The following is a 19,880-nucleotide window of genomic DNA, read 5'->3' on the forward strand; positions in this document are numbered from 1 at the left end:
GCTGTCCTAAATGGACAGTCACCCGCCTCATTCTGTAAACTGCCGGGAGAGTCTGCAGAGGATGAGTGGGAATTCCTGCTAAAAGATGAGACTCTGAATGTAGAAGGCAAGTCAACCACTGGGACAGTAGAACCAAAGAAGAAGACTACCAGAGACGACTGCAGCTTCTTCCAGCAACCATGAAGAGGCCACTGCTGTCCTGATCCCATTTTCTAATCTACAGAGGAGATCTGCATAGGATAGCTCCTTCCCTTGGCATAATCATTCCTGAGAAAACCTGCAAATTGAGCCATCCTATGACATTGTGACCTTCCTGGGCTGCAAACTGTCAATACCCTGGCATCTGCAACCACTTTGCAGTCCATCATTTTTCCATGAACGAATTCTCCTGAAACTTTAGTGGACTCCTTCTGGACCTCCAGAAGCAAGAATCCACTCTTCAAAGACCGATGGACCGAGTAAGCGAGGTGAATCATTCTGCCGAGAACAGTTCCCTCTTGGAGCCTGTGAAAAGGTGCCAAAACTGCAGACAAACATTGGAGCATGAAGAATACTCTGCTGGAAGCCATTTCTCTCAACTGCAGCTGTGACATTCCTTCTGGAGTGCCTCCTTTCATCACCACAACCAAGCAACAGGAGACTGGATCCACCGCTGCTGCACTGTGAAAGAATCCAGCTGCATCTTCTTCACAACTCCTAAGGTACTGTGGGACTCATGGTAGTACATACCTCAAGTCATTGGGCCTCATTACGAGGAAGGCGGTAGAGGGTTAACGGTGCCGGTAGAGCTGCCAGCCTTGTTACATCTCTACCGCCTAATTACGAGGTCGCTCGTGGGACCCGCTAAGGACGTCTGGTAAAACCAGGCATCCTTAGCGGCACCCGTGAGCTGACCAGGATGCTAACAACGGGCCCGTCATTAACAGGCCCATTGTTAGCATCCTCCCCATTCCCATTGAGCCCTATGGGGGCTCAAATGGGAATGGGGATGTACCGGGTCTGGGTTCCTTGAATGGGGAAATACCGGGATCTCCAAGGTCGGAATGGCCCAGTATTTCCCCATTCCAGGAACTTGGACCCAGTACCCGCTATGGGGGTAGCCATGCCGCTAAAAGCAGCATGGCTACCTCCATACTCGTAATGAGGCCCAGTGTGTTGCTCCTTTGCTGCTGGAGTGATGATTCCGGTGTTTCGTTGTTCAACCATACCGTTTGCTAAGGCCTAACACATGTGCACCCATAGGGAGTCTTTTCCAAGGTCCCTGAAACCTTTTTCGACCCTCTAATGCAGTCTACTTACTTGTAAGAAAAGAATCCTCTGGAACATTGCCTTTTCTGGTGCTGTGCCTTATCTGCTTTATCTCAAATCTGATTTTGAAGAGCTCATACCTGGATAGGGATGGACTGCTAAAGCCTTAAGGTCTCTGAAAAGTATCATAAGCTTCTTACAGTACTGACCTGCTATTATTGGTGTTGAATAACCTTTTTTATCCCTACAACAGAACATGTCCTAAGTTCCTCTATAAGGGATTTAACTTACCTTGAACTGTGTTTATAACCTGTTAACTCCTAACTATTGGCTTACTCACCTAAAATACTAGATTGTTTTCCTATTGTTTATATCTGAAATCATACTTACTTACCTGAATAACTTTATCCTTGTGTATATAAAATCAATAAGTATTTTACTATAACTACAAGTGTGTAAGAGTTTCTTTGGGCCTATCTATGTATTTATTGAGTTCATTGTACTTACCTATAAGTCACATCCTCCTCTAAAAATAAGCCTGGCTGCTCTTGAGTGGTACAGACTCATACTAGAAGTTGGGGCATGTATAGCAAGGGATAGTTTTATGAAGTCTTACCACAGGTGGTCTTTAGGACAACTCCCTTAACAGATACCCAAAGATACCCAAAGAGAATCACTGGAGAGTTACACGCCGACTCTAACTGGGGGTTTCAACCATGGCTCAAACCCATCTAGCTCTTGAACTGCCACCTCATTGATAGCACGTCAACACACCCAAAATGCCCACTTCTATGACTGTCGCCCACCACCGACTCGAACCGCTAGAGCAACACTCATGGACCCCCTCCGCCCGACTCGGCCTGGCCAAATGCAAAGCGCTCCTGCGACCACCCCAATCTGTATCCTTGAGAGCCACCCTTCTACCACACTGAGCGACCGCATTTGCCCCTACTTGATGCTCGCTTGTGCCCACATGATCCAACGTGCCTGAACTGAACTTGATCTGCTAGCATCTACGTTTGACACCGGGTCTTACTTTATCAGCTCACCAAGAATTGAATCCAGGTACTATTGACTCTGAACTGCGCCCTCAGTCCACTTGCGCCCTAGAGACTGTTTAGGTCACAATTGCTCCAGTTTTCATCCAAGATATCCTTTTTGGAACTAGAAATGTACCTACCACCCCTGTAAATAGGGTCAGAGTGCTACTTTTTTCAGCCTGTTGCATCTTCTCTGTTCTTCATTTGGGATGAGTTTTTGTACAGTATTCTCTATTCGTTCTATGTGTAGATGTCGTGTTTGATTAAATATATTTAGAGAACCTTGATTGGACATTCCCTTGTTTTTGACTGTGATACTGTGTTGTTTGGATGACTACTGGTTCACCTTCACACTCCTCTTAAGAGCATAGCCCTCCCATGGCCTACATTACTACAAAAGGTGAAGGAGATATATCTCTTAACTGGCCCTTTATGAATGCACAGTGTTTTGGTTTGTAGAGGTGTGTATTCTGAGTGGGCCATTTTACCCCTACTCATCCTGCGAGTCGGAATCCAATTCGTCACTCCTCCCCCTGTGCTAAATCCTGTTTTTGCTCTTTCGCTCTCCTCACTCCTCAACATTGGAACAATCTCCTTCTCACTGTTATGTGCACCCCTTTTCTTGCCCTTTTCCGTAAATCTCATTTCTGATCCTTCTCGTCTGTCCCCTTTGATATCTTACTATATATTATTTTATCAGTCATTTTTACTATATTTTGTACTGTTTTATCATGTATTGTCCTGTGCTTTAGTGAAAGTGCTACATAAATTCCAATAAAATAAAAAATAATGTCTGAATCTAGTGATATGATATACAAGATTACGGGCAGGGTGCATCAATATTGAGATCAATTAAACACGTACAATACATAGATCTAGTCAGGGTGGCTATGATTACCCTAGCCCGTCCCAGTTAAACCAATGAGCAAGTTATGAATCCCTGGAGAATACGTTCACTGGAGTGAATCTGAACATGTTGCCATCCTGCTCAACCGTCTCCGTGACAACCTGGGTATCACTGGACAGGCTCTGGCATGGCTGACTTCTTTCCTCTCCAACCGACTCTCCCAGGTCCAACTTGGGTCCTTCCTCTCCGATATCTTTTTCTCTACCTGTGGTGTCCCCCAGGGGTATAACCTCTCTCCCTGGCTGTTCAACCAATACCTGGCACTCCTTGCCCATTGCATCGCCTCTCTCTGCCCCAACTTTCAGTGCTATGCGGATGATACCCAGCTCATTTTCAGGCTACCCTCGGCCTCCTCCTCTCCTTCCCTCATCTCTGACTGTCTGTCTGCTATCCAGGAGTGTTGTGCCTCCAATGACCTCTGCCTTAATGCCAGTAAGACTGAGATTCTACTCATCGGCACACCCACTCCCTCCTTCCCTGCAGCTCTCTGGCCGGCCTCTCTTGGCCCTCTTCCTGCCCCCACATGCAACGCTAAAAACCTTGGGGTCATCTTCGACTCCACACTCTCCTTCTCTCCTCACATCTCAGATGTCTCTAAGAAATCACACTACCAGCTGCACCTCCTCAGAGGTATTATTCCTTTCCTCTCCTTCCCCCAGAAGCTCACTGTCTCCAGAGTCCTGGTTCCCTCTAAGCTGGACTATTGCAACAGTCTCTATCTTAATCTGCTTGCCTCTACTCTCCGCTCTCTGCAACTTATCCAAAACTGGACTGCAAGACTTGTCCTTGGCCTCAAGCCCAGGGATCGTATCTCTCCAGGACTGAAATCTCTGCACTGGCTCCCAGTGGCTGCAAGGATTAAGTTCAAAACCCTCTGCATTGTCCACAAGGCCTTATGGGGTCTGGGGCTGCAATACCTTCAACTCTCTCTTCCCAAATACCTTCCTTCTCGAGCTCTTCGCTCATCTGCCTCCAACTCCCTCAGGGTCAGTCGCTTCTCCAAGCAACGAGTGGGTGGACGAGCTCTCTCTTCAGCAGGGGCCTCCCTCTGGAACAACCTTCCTGCCTCCCTGAGACTTGAGGAGAAGCATCTCCGGTTCCGGAAACACCTGAAAACCTTCCTCTTTGCTTCTGCTTTCTCTGCCTCTCTCCCCTGCTGAATTTCCTTTCTGAAACTGCACTGGTTACCTGGCCACCCTTTCTGATCTTAGGTCCAGAACCCGCATCTGCCCTGCCAACCCCCGTACCTGGGGACTGTTTTCTGTATCCCTACAGTCCCCCTACCAGCACTTATTTTTGCTCTTACCCTGCACTTGCCACCATCTGGCCGCTTGTATTGATCTTATTTATTCTTCTATCCTTGCACTGCACATTCCCCTCTTCCTTCCCCCAGTCACTTGCCCTTCTCCCTACCCTTGCACCTGCGCAATCTGAATAACACCTGGCCTAGTCGGATCGTTGTCTGTCTTCCCACTGTTTCACCTCCCTTGCCTAGTCGCGCCCTGAAACACTTGTGTATGAAATACAGAGGCAAATCTTAAATAATGGGAATGTTGCCAGAATTGAAGGCACACACCAAGTAAAGATGAGTACTGTTTACAGAATTAAATGAATATTAGCCCCTTGATACGGGACAGTGTTCTCAGGTTTAGAGTTCAGTGTCTTTACATTTAAAGAAGACTGAGCTCATCCCCCAAGACATAATAATATAATGTATTTACGTAGTGCTTCATGATGAATTGCTTCTAAGTGCTGTTAAAATACCTATCATTATTACTCCACATGATTGATCACATTGAGAATACTGAATGCCTGGGTTGGTCCTGCTGGGGGGTTGAACTTGTGAAGTAGGAGTTTACTTTATTTGAGAGGCATGTTCCTAACTCGTAAGGTATTCACCTTGTAACAAATTAAATTTGGCTTTCAATATGTCGTCAGGGGCTTTGAATGAGAAAAAAATGATATTTTATTGTATTTGTCATTTATACAGCGACCTTTCCCCATTTGTATGGCCTCAATGCGTTTTGTGGTTGGAACGTGCAGATGGGACTGTAATCCATGTGTGGAAGATTCTAAGATTTAATTTAAAGATGCGTGTGTGCATTTTGAAAGGTTAGGACTTAGGTGGGCTGGCTAAACTCCAGTAAGCAGCCCAGAGGTCTGGCATGTGGGAAGGTGCTGTTGGTGGTTTAGGATTGAGTGCTAGTGCCAGAGATTTTATGTGTACACAGCTAGACCAAAATGTGTCATGGGTTGTGGCTGTATACTAATAGCAGAGGTGTTGTGGTACGTCAGGGGTTTCAGTGTGGATGGTTATGCGAGCTGCTAGACCGGAATTGCACAGCCACAGCTGCATTCTAAAATGCATGGATGGGTGGCCGTGCCTGAGGCCTATGTCTGCATACATGGTGCAAGGTAGTGGCGGGAGTTCATCTTCAATGTTGTTTTTCTAGGTCCAACACGATTGGCTAGTCTCACCAGTTGTTGTCTCCCTAGATTGAAAGCCTGAGCAGTGGGAGAGGGGCCCGGAGGGATGGGGGGGGGGTGAGTTACGATCATCTGTTGTAGAGGGGTTTCGGGGTCCAAATTTATCACAGTGTGCCGCAGAAAACACCTAGATTTGGGATACCTGGGTAGAGTGAGAAATGCCTGGAATGGGGGCACAACAGTTAATGCAGTAACACCTAGATTTGGGACACCTAGATAGAGGGAGAAATGCCTAAAATGGGGTCAAAACAGTAAATGCAGTAACAGCTAGCTTTGGGATATCTGGATAGATGCAGAAACACCTGAAATGGAACCACAAATGTACATGCAGTAACACCTACATTTGGGACACATGTATAGAGGGTGAAACAGCTAAAATGGGGGTACAACACTAAATGCAGTAACACCTAAACTTGGGACCGCTGGATAGAGGGAGAAACACCTAAAATGGGGGCACAACAGTAAATGCAATAACACCTAGATTTGCGATACCTTGGTAGAGGGATAAATGCCTACAATGGGGGCACAACAGTAAAGGCAGAGACACCTAGATTTGGGATGCCTGGATAAAATGGGAACCCAAGAGTTAATGAAATGGTACTTGATGGTTGGTGCGCAGAAGTGATAGGACTATTATTTACTAGCAAACCTTGATAAGCTATGCTATGTAGGTGAGATGGTGGTATGGCTTCCTGGAATACAGTAATTGTTGTAATCCGCAACCAGACAACTCTTACTTTGTCAATCGCTGCTAGTTAACAGCTGGCGACTGGCTTCTATAGCGAACACAGGAAAACACGGACTGAAGCTGCTAGTTAACAGCTGGCGACTGGCTACTATAGCGAACACAGGAAAACACGGACTGAAGCTGCTTCTTCAAGAGCCGCCTGTTGCCTTTGGACCCTTAGGTGATGTGCTGCTCGGGCAGGGACTGCCTGGGGGACACTATTAAGAAGCAACTCCCTCTGAGGGGTTCCAAATAGGGGAAGGAGAGGCGGGCAGCCGGCAAGTAAGAGGGCAGGGCAGAGCTTGCCTAAGAGAACCAGGTCTGGTGGAAGCATGGTAAGGCGAACAAAGGAGGATGAAAGGAGAGAAAGGGACATACAATGGCAGAAAGTGCTAAAATGGAGGCAGAGGCCTGAAAAGATGAAAAAAGGAGGATGAAAGGAGAGAAAGGGGCAGAAGAATGCAGGAAAGTAGCAGAAATGGAGGGGGCATGGGGAAAAGGGCAGGGCAGAGGTTGCCTAAGAGAGACCGGCATGATAGATGCCTGGTAAAGTGAAAAAAAGGAGGAAGAAAGGAGAGAAAGCGGAGGACAAATGGCAGAAAGGAGCAAACATGAAGGCAGAGGGCACAGAGAATGAGAAGGGGGACACTCAGTTCACAGGGGCCAGGATGCAAGATGGACTGCAATGTCCTGGTCCCAGAAAGCAGGTTTAGGCACCTTCTTAGAGGGGCCCAATCTGGGGAAGGGGAGGTGGGCGCGGGGGCGGGAAAGAGAGCCGGGCTGATGACGCCTAAGAGAGCCAGGTACAGTAGATGCCTCATAGGGGCCTTGATGCAAGATATGATGTATTTCAAAGGAGATTATTTGTATATTAATAAAGTCATTCTAAAAACCTGGCTGGGTTTTACTATTAGGTGCCAAAGGTATCAAATAATATATATTTTTCCCCAATCTTGAACAATATGTAGAAATACATATTTTAAACAAGGGGCTCTATTCCAAATAAGCGAGAAATTGAGGGTATGGTATTGACCGATGGGAAATCTAAATGCCATTGTTTGAGTTTGCAGAGGGACGGACATCACCTTCAATTAAAGATACATTTCTAGCTGTCACATTAGCAAACAGTTGCCTTGGTATGAGAGATAGAGACGACTGGTGTGACACATAAAATGGTGCAGGATAGACATACCCGGTGCGCTCTCTTCCTCCTCTTCCATCTTCTTCAGGATGGACCTAATGATGATGCTCTCGGCTCTTTGCAGCACTCCATCCAAGTGATGGTCTGTCTGGTCCCGACCTTCTCCTGGAAGTGATTGCCCCAGGGTGCCCGTGGTGTGAGCCAGTGTCAGGCAGAGCAGCAATAGTGCCAACCCTGATGCTGCCATCCTGGCTCCCAGCCTACCTGCTGCAAAAGGAGAGAGACACCACAAGAGTATGAACACTACAGGGAAATGAAAAGTGTGGTAGCATTGTTGAGGAGACATTTTTTCAAGGATTGTGTGATTTCTGGTAAGTCTTCTAATCCATGCCTATGATTTTTACAACATTTTCATATTTTATCAGAACATACTGAATTAATGCACAGCTGAGATTAATAGTCTAGACTATGTAGTTTGAATGTAGCAGATGGAGTTCAGGAACAATGGAAGTACTGCTTAGACCACTCAACTTGACTATTTAGGGGGAATGTAGCAGGAGGAATTTAGGAACATTTGAAGTGCTATTGAGATCACCAGACTAGACTATCTAGGGTGAATGTAGCAGGAGGATTTCAAGGAAAATTGAAGCATTGCTGAGATCACTAGACTAGACTATCTGGGGAGAATGTAGCAGGAGGAATTCAGGAACATTGGAAGTACTGTTGAGTCCACTAGACTATGTAGGTGGAATGTAGCAGATGGATTTTAGGAACAATGGAAGCACAGCTGAGACTACTAGACTAGACTATCTGGGGGGAATGTAGCAGAAGGAATTTAGGAACAATGGAAGCACTGTTGAGACCACTAGACTATGTAGGGGGAATTAGCAGATGGATTTTAGGAACAATGGAAGCACTGCTGAAACTTCTAGATTAGACTATCTGGGTAGACTGTAGCAGGAGTATTTTAGGAACAGTGGGAGCAATGCTGAGATCACTAGAATATACTATCTAGGGGGGATGTAGCAGGGTGAATTTAGGAACATTGGAAGCACTGCTGAGACCACCAGATCAGACTCTCTAGGGAGAATGAAGCAGGGTGAATTTAGGAACAATGGAAGCACTGGTCAGATCACTAGACTCCCTAGGGAGAATGAAGCAGGATGGATTTAGTAACAATGGATGCACTGGTCAGATCACTACACTGGATTATTTGGGGTGAATGTAGCAGGAGGAATTTAGGAACAATGGAATCACTGATGAGAGCACTAGACTAGACTATCTGGGTAGACTGTAGCATGAGTATTTTGGGAACAAGGGGATCACTGCTGAGATTACTGAAGTAGAAGATATGGGGAGAAAGTTGCAGGTGTATTTTAGGAACAATGGGAGCACTGTTGGGGGTCACTAGACTGGACTCATTATGGAGAATGTAGCAGGAAGATTCTAGGAACAATGGAATCACAGCTGAAATCACTAGACTAGACTCTGTGGGGAGAAGGCTAAGAAACACATAATCCTCACAATGTCACCACAAAACTAGAACTCAGTACATTTTAGAGGAATGAGTCTATGATAAGGAGTCCCAAAAGGTACAAAGGGGCATGCCTCGGGGTAACCTACTGAAGGATATCTTTGAAGAAAGTCATGTGACACCGAGAAAAGTTTAGGGTGATGTAAAACAGCAACCAAGTTAAAAAAGGCAGGAGAATGTGGTCGTCAGTGGGCAAGCTTGGAGCCTTGCTGACGACTTCAATTGTGCAGGATCCCCATAATCCACATGGATCTGGAAAAGTTATTAAAAGTGCCCTAAAACCTGCCCCTGCCTGGCCTCTAATAATAAAGGAGATTGACCCTGGTGGTTGCTGCCAAAGGTTCCACCTTTCACTTTATTCCAGTTCCCTGACTCTCTCCTTTTTATCTGCCTCTGCCCCGGACCGCTTTAGAATGAGTGATCAAGTTGTCAGTGAGTGATCCACATCATTAAACAGCACAGAAACAAATCAAGTCATATACAAAATGGATGCTCAGTGGAGTGTTATGCCCTGAAATCAGGCATTTAAAACAGGCATTGAATTGCTTTTGCCCCTGTCGACTCCTGTCTGCTATCATTTGAACTAGTTCACCTGTTTGGCACTATGTTTTTCACATTATGATTTGGGGTTCTTTCCTGCTTTGCATTCATTCATCTGCTGTATACTAGTCTGGCACAGCCCAATTATGACTGCAAAAGCATTACAACGGCCAAGAAGAACACGTGCAACCCAATGTACAACAATACACCTCTTTCGACAACTGCCTACATTTCAAACTGTAGAACTAGGCATCCTAGGCTCAAACCCGCCAGGAAGTTCCGTTCCGATAGAATGTGCCTGCCTGCTCCTGCTTGTGTATGGACTCCACCTATGTGCAGTCATGTGACTGAATATATGCAGCCAGAGCCGGTGCCCCAGTGCGTCGCTACTCTTGAACATGATGCTTCGTAAGTACGCCAACTAGGAGTAAAACATTGCCCGAGATTCTTGTTCCTTTCCACGCTTACTCTCTCTCTATTTTACAGATCTGTTACACCTGCAGTTACGTCCGCTCTTAGTCTTCGTACTCTCACACCGTCCGCTCCAACCTGCATTCCTCTTGTTATAACCGCAGAAGTCAAATCCCGATGAACTGGGGACTCCAAGCCCTTTAAGATGAGTGGCAATACCCTTGAGATGTCATGATCTCTGCTTCCAAAAGGTCAGGGTTTTCCCAACTCCCTTGGAAGCAGATCCATAACCCAGGTTCCGAGTGCCAACCAGTCCCAATTGGGACCTTTTGGACCCAGTCCTGGCGCCAGTGGCACCAGGCTCATAAATATGCCCAGTCCCAGCGCTGGAAGCGCCGGGCTCATAATGCTTGGGTGGACTTACCTGCAGCAGACCATGCTGCTTACTTGCCTGCCAGTTGAGCCTCTGATCCTCTTCTGTTTGGAACTACTTTTCCTGTTGGGTGGGGCAGGAGCCACTCCCTAGATTCAGAACACTGGAACTCTTCTGGAAAGCAGGAACTCTTTTCTTACCTAGGCGTGGCTGTGGAAGGAGACACCTAAGCACTACAGGAGGCTATTTAAACCACACCCGATGGATGAATCTTGCTTTGCGTTATTCTGCATCCTTTGCAGCAGAACGCTCATCGTGTCTTCTGCATCTGATCCTGGGCCTAAGGAAAAAGGCTTACCATCCTGAATCCAGTCTTCAGCAACACCTATAAAGACAAGAAAGAACAGGTTAGCATTACGGTCTTCAGTGACAGCTCTTCACTTACCTGGTCCATCGGCTGTCACCAACGCCTCGCGCTGCATTCCGGCATCTGAAAGACAAAGGCTTACCTACTCTTTGTGCGCTCCGGAGGTCTTCACACTGCATTCCGGCATCTGAAAGACAAAAGCTTACCAACTCTTCGCACGCTCTGGAGGCCTTCGGCGCTGCATCCCGCATCTGAAAGACAAAACAAGGTGCGTTTAAAGACATTGGGGAACTTTAATACTCACGTGCCATTACTCCTTTCCACATCTAACCCAGTGGGTATTCCGGCACCCTGCAGCCGCTCCGAACTTTTACCTGCAAAATAAAAAGACAGAGCGCATCGTGAAGCAGGCAACAAGCGCTTACTTACGTGCTTCCAGGCGCTTCTATCCATCTTCAACTCACTTCAGCCCGTCATCCGCCATCGCCGGAACCCTGCAAAACAAGAAACATCATTACTAAAGACTTTAAAGACATTAGAATTACTCGAAACTTACCGTTCGTGCAGTAAACGACGGAGAGCAGTCCTCTGAAGTCAAGAGGCCTGCTCCCCTTATCCAGTGAAGAACCTGGTTACAGCACCCTGCCCCGAGGCAGATGGAGAGCACGGCATTCACTTACCTAAGGTGAGAGCGTTAACCCTTGGGGTTCTACAGGAGAAGAGAAAGGGAAGAAGAGAGAGACATTCAATAACCCAGTTCCTTAATCCCATATTTTCTATCTGCAGACATCTTACCCTTCGAGTCAGACATACAGTGCACAGAGGTCCAGCCCAAAGAGCCAGCCGTGTGTTACACATCACCTTTGAAGATACGGTATACGCCCAGTCAAGACCGGCGCCTCTACGGGAATCAGGTGAGCGTTACAGAGATGGATGGGGATAAGAATTTTAATCAAACATCAATAATTCAGATGACACAAATAGCTTGGCAAAAGTGTGTCTGTTTTAATGCACGTAACTAAAACAGGGAGTACAACGAACATCAGCAATCGCTCGATACTCAACACTCAATCATTTCATAAAAAAGCTGGGTTCTTAAACCCTAAAATGGTCATAGCTGACGTACTAATCTGCGTCATTACCAACGTCATCCGCTGCGGCAAACTTCCAAAACCTATCGGAAAGCCGGATTGGTTCTAAGTCAGTAACTAAGCATAGGTGTTATATCTGTATAGGGTAACGAAGAGACATGATGGATGCTTCACATCAGGTGGGGCAACTAAGCCCTCCCTTCAAAATGGCCACTATGAACGTCACTAAATGTACGATGTCACATTGACTACACAAACTATAGGACCCGCAACTACGTGGTCTTTTAAAATTGGTTGGCTACTAACCCCATCAATAACTTTCCACCTACCTGAGCAGCACACAGACTGAACAACCAGATGCGGGTGAACTTGTCTTGATACCAGCTTCCCACCAATTAAAAGTACACTCCATCATCACCTCAATGTTTCAGTGTCAATTAGTGTTTGACATTGGCCTTAAGTCTGTACTCTTCTCTGAGATTTTTTAAGGAGAATGGGTACTGTCTGGCTTCCGTGCGTAGGTGTGATCTCCTCATGCGTCCACCTTTCTTCCATCACTCGACTGGACACCACAATTTGAGCCTTTTTTTGTATTTGATTTTTCTCTCAATTGTCGTCTGACGTCTCTTGTTTTCACTTGACCTTCTTGAACAGGAGGTTCTGTTATTTCATATTAACGGTATCTAATGTCAGCCAATTCTATTTCTGATAAGACCTTGGCTGTTTGGCTCATCCAACTCCTTAGCTGAAATATATTCTGTTTTAATTCAATTGCTTTTGTAACTGCGACACTGAATTGAGGCCTTCCTTATTGCTCAAGACTGCAATATACGTAGTGGAACATTCATTCTTTATTCACTCCATAGGTATCTATGAGGTATATATGAATATGTTGGCGCATGCCGTGATCTATTTACTATAAGCATTTGGCTAGCTTCTTGATTGCTTTACTGCTTACGTTTCATTACATCTGTACACGTTTAAACTAACTACACATCTGCATCATGTTTATGGCATGCATTTCTTCATATTTATCCCAAGACGTCACTTATCCTTAGTACTTCCTTGTTCTTCATAAACCGTCTGCATCTCTGGTCTGGTTATCTTCCATATGGGGTCGATTCAGTTTCATATGACTTCACCATTCATCCTGGTCATTCAGTTTCATCAGGAATCACATTCAAATGGCCATCATATTGTCTTGAATGTAGGTAGGGTTTCCTTAATAGGTACTTCACAGCCAATATTCTCTTAGGTATAGGTATTCTTACGGGCACTGCACAGAGCCATTGCTCTTCTTCTTGCCTTCTGATTGGTGTAGTATACGTCACATACTTTGGTTCATACTTCTCAGGTTAATGTATGTGGGGTAGGTGGAGTAGGGGTACTTGGCTACTCCTCTACACCGACTTACCCTTTCTCGGCTCCTTGGACCCACAGAATCATGGTAGGAACGCACACTCATAAATCTGAATCCGTAAAAATCTTAAACCATACGGAAGGTCTTATTCTTTCCCTGCAACCTTATCGCGAGAGGAGTTCCGTCCCCGCCACAGTCACCCGCTCGCTTATTGCAGGAAGATTGTCCTCCAGCAGCACCCGTAGCCACGTAGGTTCAAAAGGAAGGGGAAAGACACTACTCACTTACCTGGGAACCCCAAACTTATTTTTCTCATCCTTCAACCATAGGAGGCACACCATTTCTTGGGAAATCATCCAGACTCACAAGCACTTCAGCTACCGACTGAGTAAGGATACACACACATGCAGCCACAGGTGCAAAACACTGCCTTTCCTGTATCTCTATCGCATCTATTCCCTGAAACAATACTTACCCTTCTTTTTATCTCTGGTAGACTGTATAAGAATATCAGCTAGTGAGGGGGTCCAGTCCAGTATCTTCCAGTCCAGGATTCTGAAGATCAAAAAATGACCATTTACCTTTGCACTCAACTCCTGCACAGGGTTTTCTTCCCCAGAGGGTTTCCATGGGGATCTTGCTTCTCTCCATTCCTTTTCACATCCAGGCGGAGGGTATTGAGGTTCTCAGGGGGTTTTCCTGTCGACAAGGAAATGCCATCTGCTCAGGTCAGTGGTTATCTGCATGTCATAAGTTACTTAGGTTTTGCCAATGTTTGCTCAACGTTTCATCTTCTGATGTCTGCATTAACTAAGATGTATATGCATTGGTGTTTCATACGCTCAATAAAATAAGTAAACAAAAACAACAACAAAGGAAGACCACAAATAGGCTCTGCGGTGACACCCACTGGTGGCATCAGTGAATGCAAGTTCCTTTTTGACTACATTCGGAAACTCGCTGCAGGGAATGCCGGTGGGTGGTGGGAGCACCCCGGTCAACTGGGAAACGAGAGGTTTATTTAAAGATCAGTTTATAAAACAAATTAAATGAAATTCAGTGTATCTGTTTGTTTGTCTTTTTAGTTGTTCAATGCGATTCTGGTCTGTTCTGATAGAGCTCTCTTGAAACCTCACATGAAAGTATAAGATAACTGGATATCACACCCAAGCACTTGCATCCAAATCCTGTACTGAATGTTTTTTTGTTAGTGAACGTAGTCAGTATAGTTTTTCCTCTTTGAGTGTTATACTGTTCAAACAAATGTATCATTTTCTTTTATTATTTTAACTCTTTGATTTCATATATATATATACACAAAATTAACACCCATCGGAAGCCAGTCGTACCTAGCCTGCAAGTCTCACCAGCTGCTATAACTTGAGGTTGTCGTACAGGGCTGACGGCAGAAAATACTGTGTGGGTGCCAGAAAGTAACCTGCCTGAGTGGCTTCCCCATTCCGAAGCCCAACATCTCTGGGCAGCCATAGATCTGATTCTCATTGAAAATGTGACTTTGATGAAGACTTGACTCTCTTTGTTTTGAGTCACCCAGTTCCTGTATCCTCCCAAAGAGACACTGATGGCAGAGACACTCACTGAGTCCTTTTTCAAGTTCTATTTTCTACCTTTCCTATCTGAGTAGTGGGTTTTTCCCAGACTTGTCCCTTTTTCACGCTCATGTGTGTGCAACCGTCTCTCCTTTCTATGCCTTCACCGAATCGCTATTTTGACTACAGACCATGTCTCAACGTTATAGCGCAGGGCATGCTGACGGAGTGGTAGTCATGAACCGTTGTCGGGTCTTAAAGAGTGTTGTATAAAGTCCCAAGTGCAGTTCAAGACTCACAACAAGAAGGATTCTAGAGGCTGTCTTCTGTTCCAACGCAGGTGGTTATTAAATCCCAACATAACATATTACAGTGTTCAACAGAACCCTGGCAGCATGATCCACCCACAAATGCCCTAGACAAAACTCCCAGCAGGGGGCTGCAATACTGCTCCTTCCTAGGATCCTTGGTAGGCATGGTTACCAGGTGCGACAGGGTGAGGAGCACAACAGGCTAATTATGCAACACTGTGTCTCAGCTCATTTGCGGCATAGACTTTCTCATAAGGCATTCCTAGTTTTAACCCTGCAATAATGTATTTATTGAACATTTGTTTAGGCACCTATACAACAAAATAGTATTTCCAGGGGGAAAATGCCAGCAAAAGCAAATGCAACTCCCTCCTGAAGGGAGTCAAACTTATTTTATGTAGATAAATGATTTACCCAAGACTTGCAAGTAAGTGGATCAATGACACCAAACCATTCCCAGAAGTAGGCACATTCGATCTAGAAACAATTATGCATTTTTATGGGGAGCTCTTGAATCCCGCGGTGCCAAGGTCCATTAGAAAAAGTGGGATGCATTCTTCGATTGGTATACCAAAACTACTAAACGTTGCACCAAGTCCACAATCAGAGACCTGAAGTATGCCCAGGGGACGTTGCAAGAATGTCTGAAAGAGTTAAAAGACTACAGAGGAAGTCTGGCCATTACCAGAAATAAAGGCTATAGTTGACTTGATTCAGCGCTCCAGGGGGTTCCCTACCTGAAGAATATCCCCAAGATATTATTGACTCTTATAACTGGGTCATAATGAACCCCCAACTTGATCAGCCGCCAGATCAACTGTAACCACAGACATATGCAGCCCCACATCAGCCAGACGAACAAGTTTAGTTGTGCAGCCCGAATTCTCCCCTCCATGAATCTCCAATATACAGACAATCCATCCTTTTACATTCACCTGGTAGCCCTGTCTCACAGTCAGTGTCAGCCCTTGCTTAGTTACACGGCAAAAGGCCAATCTCAAACCTTTTTGGTGATTCTAATTGATATGGGGGCAATCTCTGAAGGTTTCCCTAATGCCCCACCTGAAGCTGAAACTACAGCATACCTGATATGACAATTGCCTGGTGCCAGGATCACACCGTGTTGAGCTCCACCTATTTATTTAATATTCACTAACCCTTCACTAAAATAGGGAAGGATCTTGTTAAGTTGCAAAAAGAACTCCCAGTGATAATAGACTGTTACAGTCCCAACTGGTTCTGAACTTAACCAGTTGCTCTGAGCTTCTAACCTCCCAAATAAATTCACCATACCCTGGCAATGAAGCAATTGGCCCTTTAAAAAGCCATAACGGAAAACCTAATAGGTTTCTCCCCACAATATTAGTAATCTGTCCCAAGAAAACAGATTGAACAAAATTAAATGTTTGCAAGCAATGCAAGAACGAGAACTCAGCCGATTATCTAGAGAGGGTAAAGCATTGTTTCACCCAATATTCAGGGATCTCCAATGCAGCTGTGACAGTTCATCTGGCTGGCGTGCCTGCATTTGTACTAGGACAGCTGGTCACAATAAAATGAGTACCTATAGGTTGTGAAGGCAAGAGCTTAACTCAAGTACTATTAGCTGCACAGCATTTTACATGAGAACGCAGAACAACAGAAAGGGGCAACCAAAACTAAACGGATGACTTTTCAGATCCAGCAACTCCAACTTTTTCAAGGAAGGATGGGGCTCAGGGCAGGACTGACACTGGGGACAAGGGGGAAGGCAGGGGCGTCTCCAAACCCAGGTGCTAGAAGAGCCCAGGATTGGATTGACGGCTACTTTTTCCAAACACACAAAGTGGCCAGTGTAACTATTGTAAAGAATTTGGTCACTAGAAGCTTGAATGTCCAAATCAGCCAGCTCAACAGACTTGGCAATCTTTTCCTCAGCCCTTTTTTCAATTACTTCCAACGTCCCGACCTCCCATTTCATACAGTCCATAACAGTACAGGCAGAGGGCCAGCAACACCATTCCCTCTTTAATTCTGCTTGGCCCATCTGCTCCTTTCATAGAACGCTCTATTCGTGGAACAAACGTTTTTGTCTAGTGAATACTGGAGCCTCTGGATCCTAGTTGAAAGCTTCAGAATTTCTGCATGATCCATGATCCAATGAGGTTATAAACCCTGTGGGTATTGACAACCAGCCTATATCCTGGCCCGTTTCACAACGTGTTTCTATTACTCTGGGTCCTAGCTCTAAACATCAGGCTTTGCTACTCAGATCGTTGACACATGTGGACCTTCTAGTGCTGCATCTTCCATGTAAAATCAGTGGCACTATTTAAGGTTCCGCCAATGGTATTTATTTGGCGGCCCCTGTGCAGAGGGAGCTAGACATTGTGGCTGCGTTACCGAATACACTAGCGTTGACAGATGGGCTGTGGAAAAACCACTCCCCTGTTGCAACACGGACAATGGGACCATGTTCCTCCACAAGTATGGTCCTTTCATGCAAATGAGGTTGAACACATATTAAACATATAACCTGGACGTATCATGCTGAACTCAGACGAACCCCTTCATGTGCCCCACAATATTTCATCTCGAAAGAAGCAGAAGAAAGGAATTATTGTACCAACCTGCAGCCCATGCGATACTCCTATTGATTGGTGCAAGATCTCTGTGCAGTGAATCTGCCCACTTTCCTCAGTAGTCCCAACCTTGCAACCATCTTAAATTGCATCCCTCCGAACAACACATTTCACAGTAGTAGATTGGTGCTCTGCTTTTTTCTCTATATGTAGAAACCCTGACATTAAGTACATCTTCGCCTTTACTTAGAAAAATGTGAACTATGCTTTCGTGCTACGACATCATTATGGTTTACTTGGCATGGGATGTGATACACTGAGCCTCGGGGAAGCCTTTAGATACTCTTATGTGACATTGCTCCTCCCAAGAGTAAGTACAAAGAAAAAATCTTCTTGCACAACTCATACACTTATTTTGTACTAAACACTTAATTTGCTTCTTATCTTCTCTTCAAGCTGCGTTAAGCCAAGTGCAACTGTGTATCCAGAACATCAAGCTGTATTCTTATAAGCGAGCAGTGCCGGGAAGAGGTGTATGAAGGCCGTACTCTGGACATATGCGTGCAGCTGGCTAGCAACATTTCTAATTGAATCTGAATTTGAGACACATTGAAAATCAATTGTAAATGGGCCTCATTACAAGTTTGCTGGTCCGGAAAGAAGGGTGCCGGTAAGCTCACCAGCACTCTTGTTACCAGACCGGCAAACTGCGAATTTGCCTGCTGGTGCTGCTACGGTGCATTGCCAGTGCTTTCCAAGTCCCCACTCCCATAAAGTCCTATCTGGGGATTAACAATTTACCAGCGCCTGACTTCCCGGGCTGCCGGACTTGTATTGTCATGGTGGCACCAGGAAGTCAACCACCGGTCAAATATTACGAGTCAGACGGCAACCTGCCGTTAGCACCGACAAACTTTATTTGAAATGGAAACTGATATCTGTGCACAGCCTGTTGTGGCAAGTCTCGAATCCTGGCAGCGTCAACTCAGCCTTTCATCCTTCCGAGGTTGATAAATTGAGTACCACTCCGTGCGATAATATCTTCATTTATTTCAGTGCTCTGAGTCCTATATAAGAAATGTACTTTCTTTTTTTTTTGTTTTGTTCATTGCATGCTGATATATTGCATGCCAGCACAATTAGCCCTTAGAACAGCTTTCACCGCTAACTTATATTAAGCACACACTGTTTGTTGTCCCCGCATACCCACAGCTGTAAGTTTATTTAACTGTAAATGAGCTTTCAACCTTGAGGTACCTAGTACTGCCTGGTGCCCACAATGCAGTGCATTGTGCCAATGATGAGATCATTGTAATATTCAACTCAGGTGGGGCCGATACTATGTGAACATGAGGGTATACAGGTTTGTTCATCTGGCGTTGGAGTGTGGGTTTTCTAACTGTGCTGGGGCCTCTATGTTGGTGTCAATGTGTAAGGTAGCCCTATAGTTGTCCACTGTGCTGAACTGTGCCACATACAACAGTTAGCTGCTTTGTGTCACATTTAGTAGATTTGTGAAGATTAGCTATCCGTCACATTTAGATAGAATTGTGAAGGTTAGCCCTGCACAGCAGCTTGAATACTAGAATGCAGCTATCCCCCACAATCAAATCAGCGTAGCTGCACACATAATCTTTTACCACCTTGCACATCGCAGCGAGCATTAGAATGCAACTATCCCCCACGATAAATTTGGCTTCGCTCACATATAATCCCACATATCCTACTTACTGCAGAGCATCACATTCATTAGAATGCATCTATCCCATGACATATTCGGCCTAGCTCTACACATACTACCTGTCTCACATACTCTGTCCACCACCTCCAGCATTAGAATGCAGCTAGCCCCCACAATAAATTTGTCCCAGCTGCACACATACCTAGCGCACACATGCACTATTTATTTCTCTGACCATTTACACTTACCTGGACTGCGGTCCCCGAGGGCATTAGACCAACAGCGCGTTGAGGCCATACCATTGGAGAAAGGCATTATATATATGCCAATTAACATAACATAACTTAACATAACATATTGCCCCACCAGCTTCCTCTCTTCAGAACTGTTTCTAGCTAGATACAACACACATTCTTTAACCCCAAGCTGTCATGGAATTCTAGAAGGTATGTACAAATACCATAGGATCACTTTTAGTTCCTATACCCTGAGGGGTCACCAAGCAGAAATTCTCAACTAGGACCCTGCTCATGGTCCGGTACGGATAGTGC

At 45.3% G+C, this 19,880-nt stretch overlaps 1 protein-coding gene across 1 annotated transcript in view; it reads right to left on the minus strand.

Moving 5' to 3' along the window:
- The window catches only part of TRH (thyrotropin releasing hormone), a 132,004-nt gene that overhangs the window by 27,989 nt on the left and 84,135 nt on the right, over positions 1–19,880 (minus strand). The window contains exon 2 of the mRNA XM_069643428.1: positions 7,602–7,817. Coding sequence (XP_069499529.1) covers positions 7,602–7,797 — 196 coding nt within the window. The 5' untranslated portion in view covers positions 7,798–7,817. The remainder of the gene's footprint in view (positions 1–7,601; positions 7,818–19,880) is intronic.

Source organism: Ambystoma mexicanum, chromosome 2p (assembly GCF_040938575.1).
Source record: "Ambystoma mexicanum isolate Mex_15411 chromosome 2p, UKY_AmexF1_1, whole genome shotgun sequence".
In the NCBI taxonomy this organism is placed as follows: Eukaryota; Metazoa; Chordata; class Amphibia; order Caudata; family Ambystomatidae; genus Ambystoma; species Ambystoma mexicanum.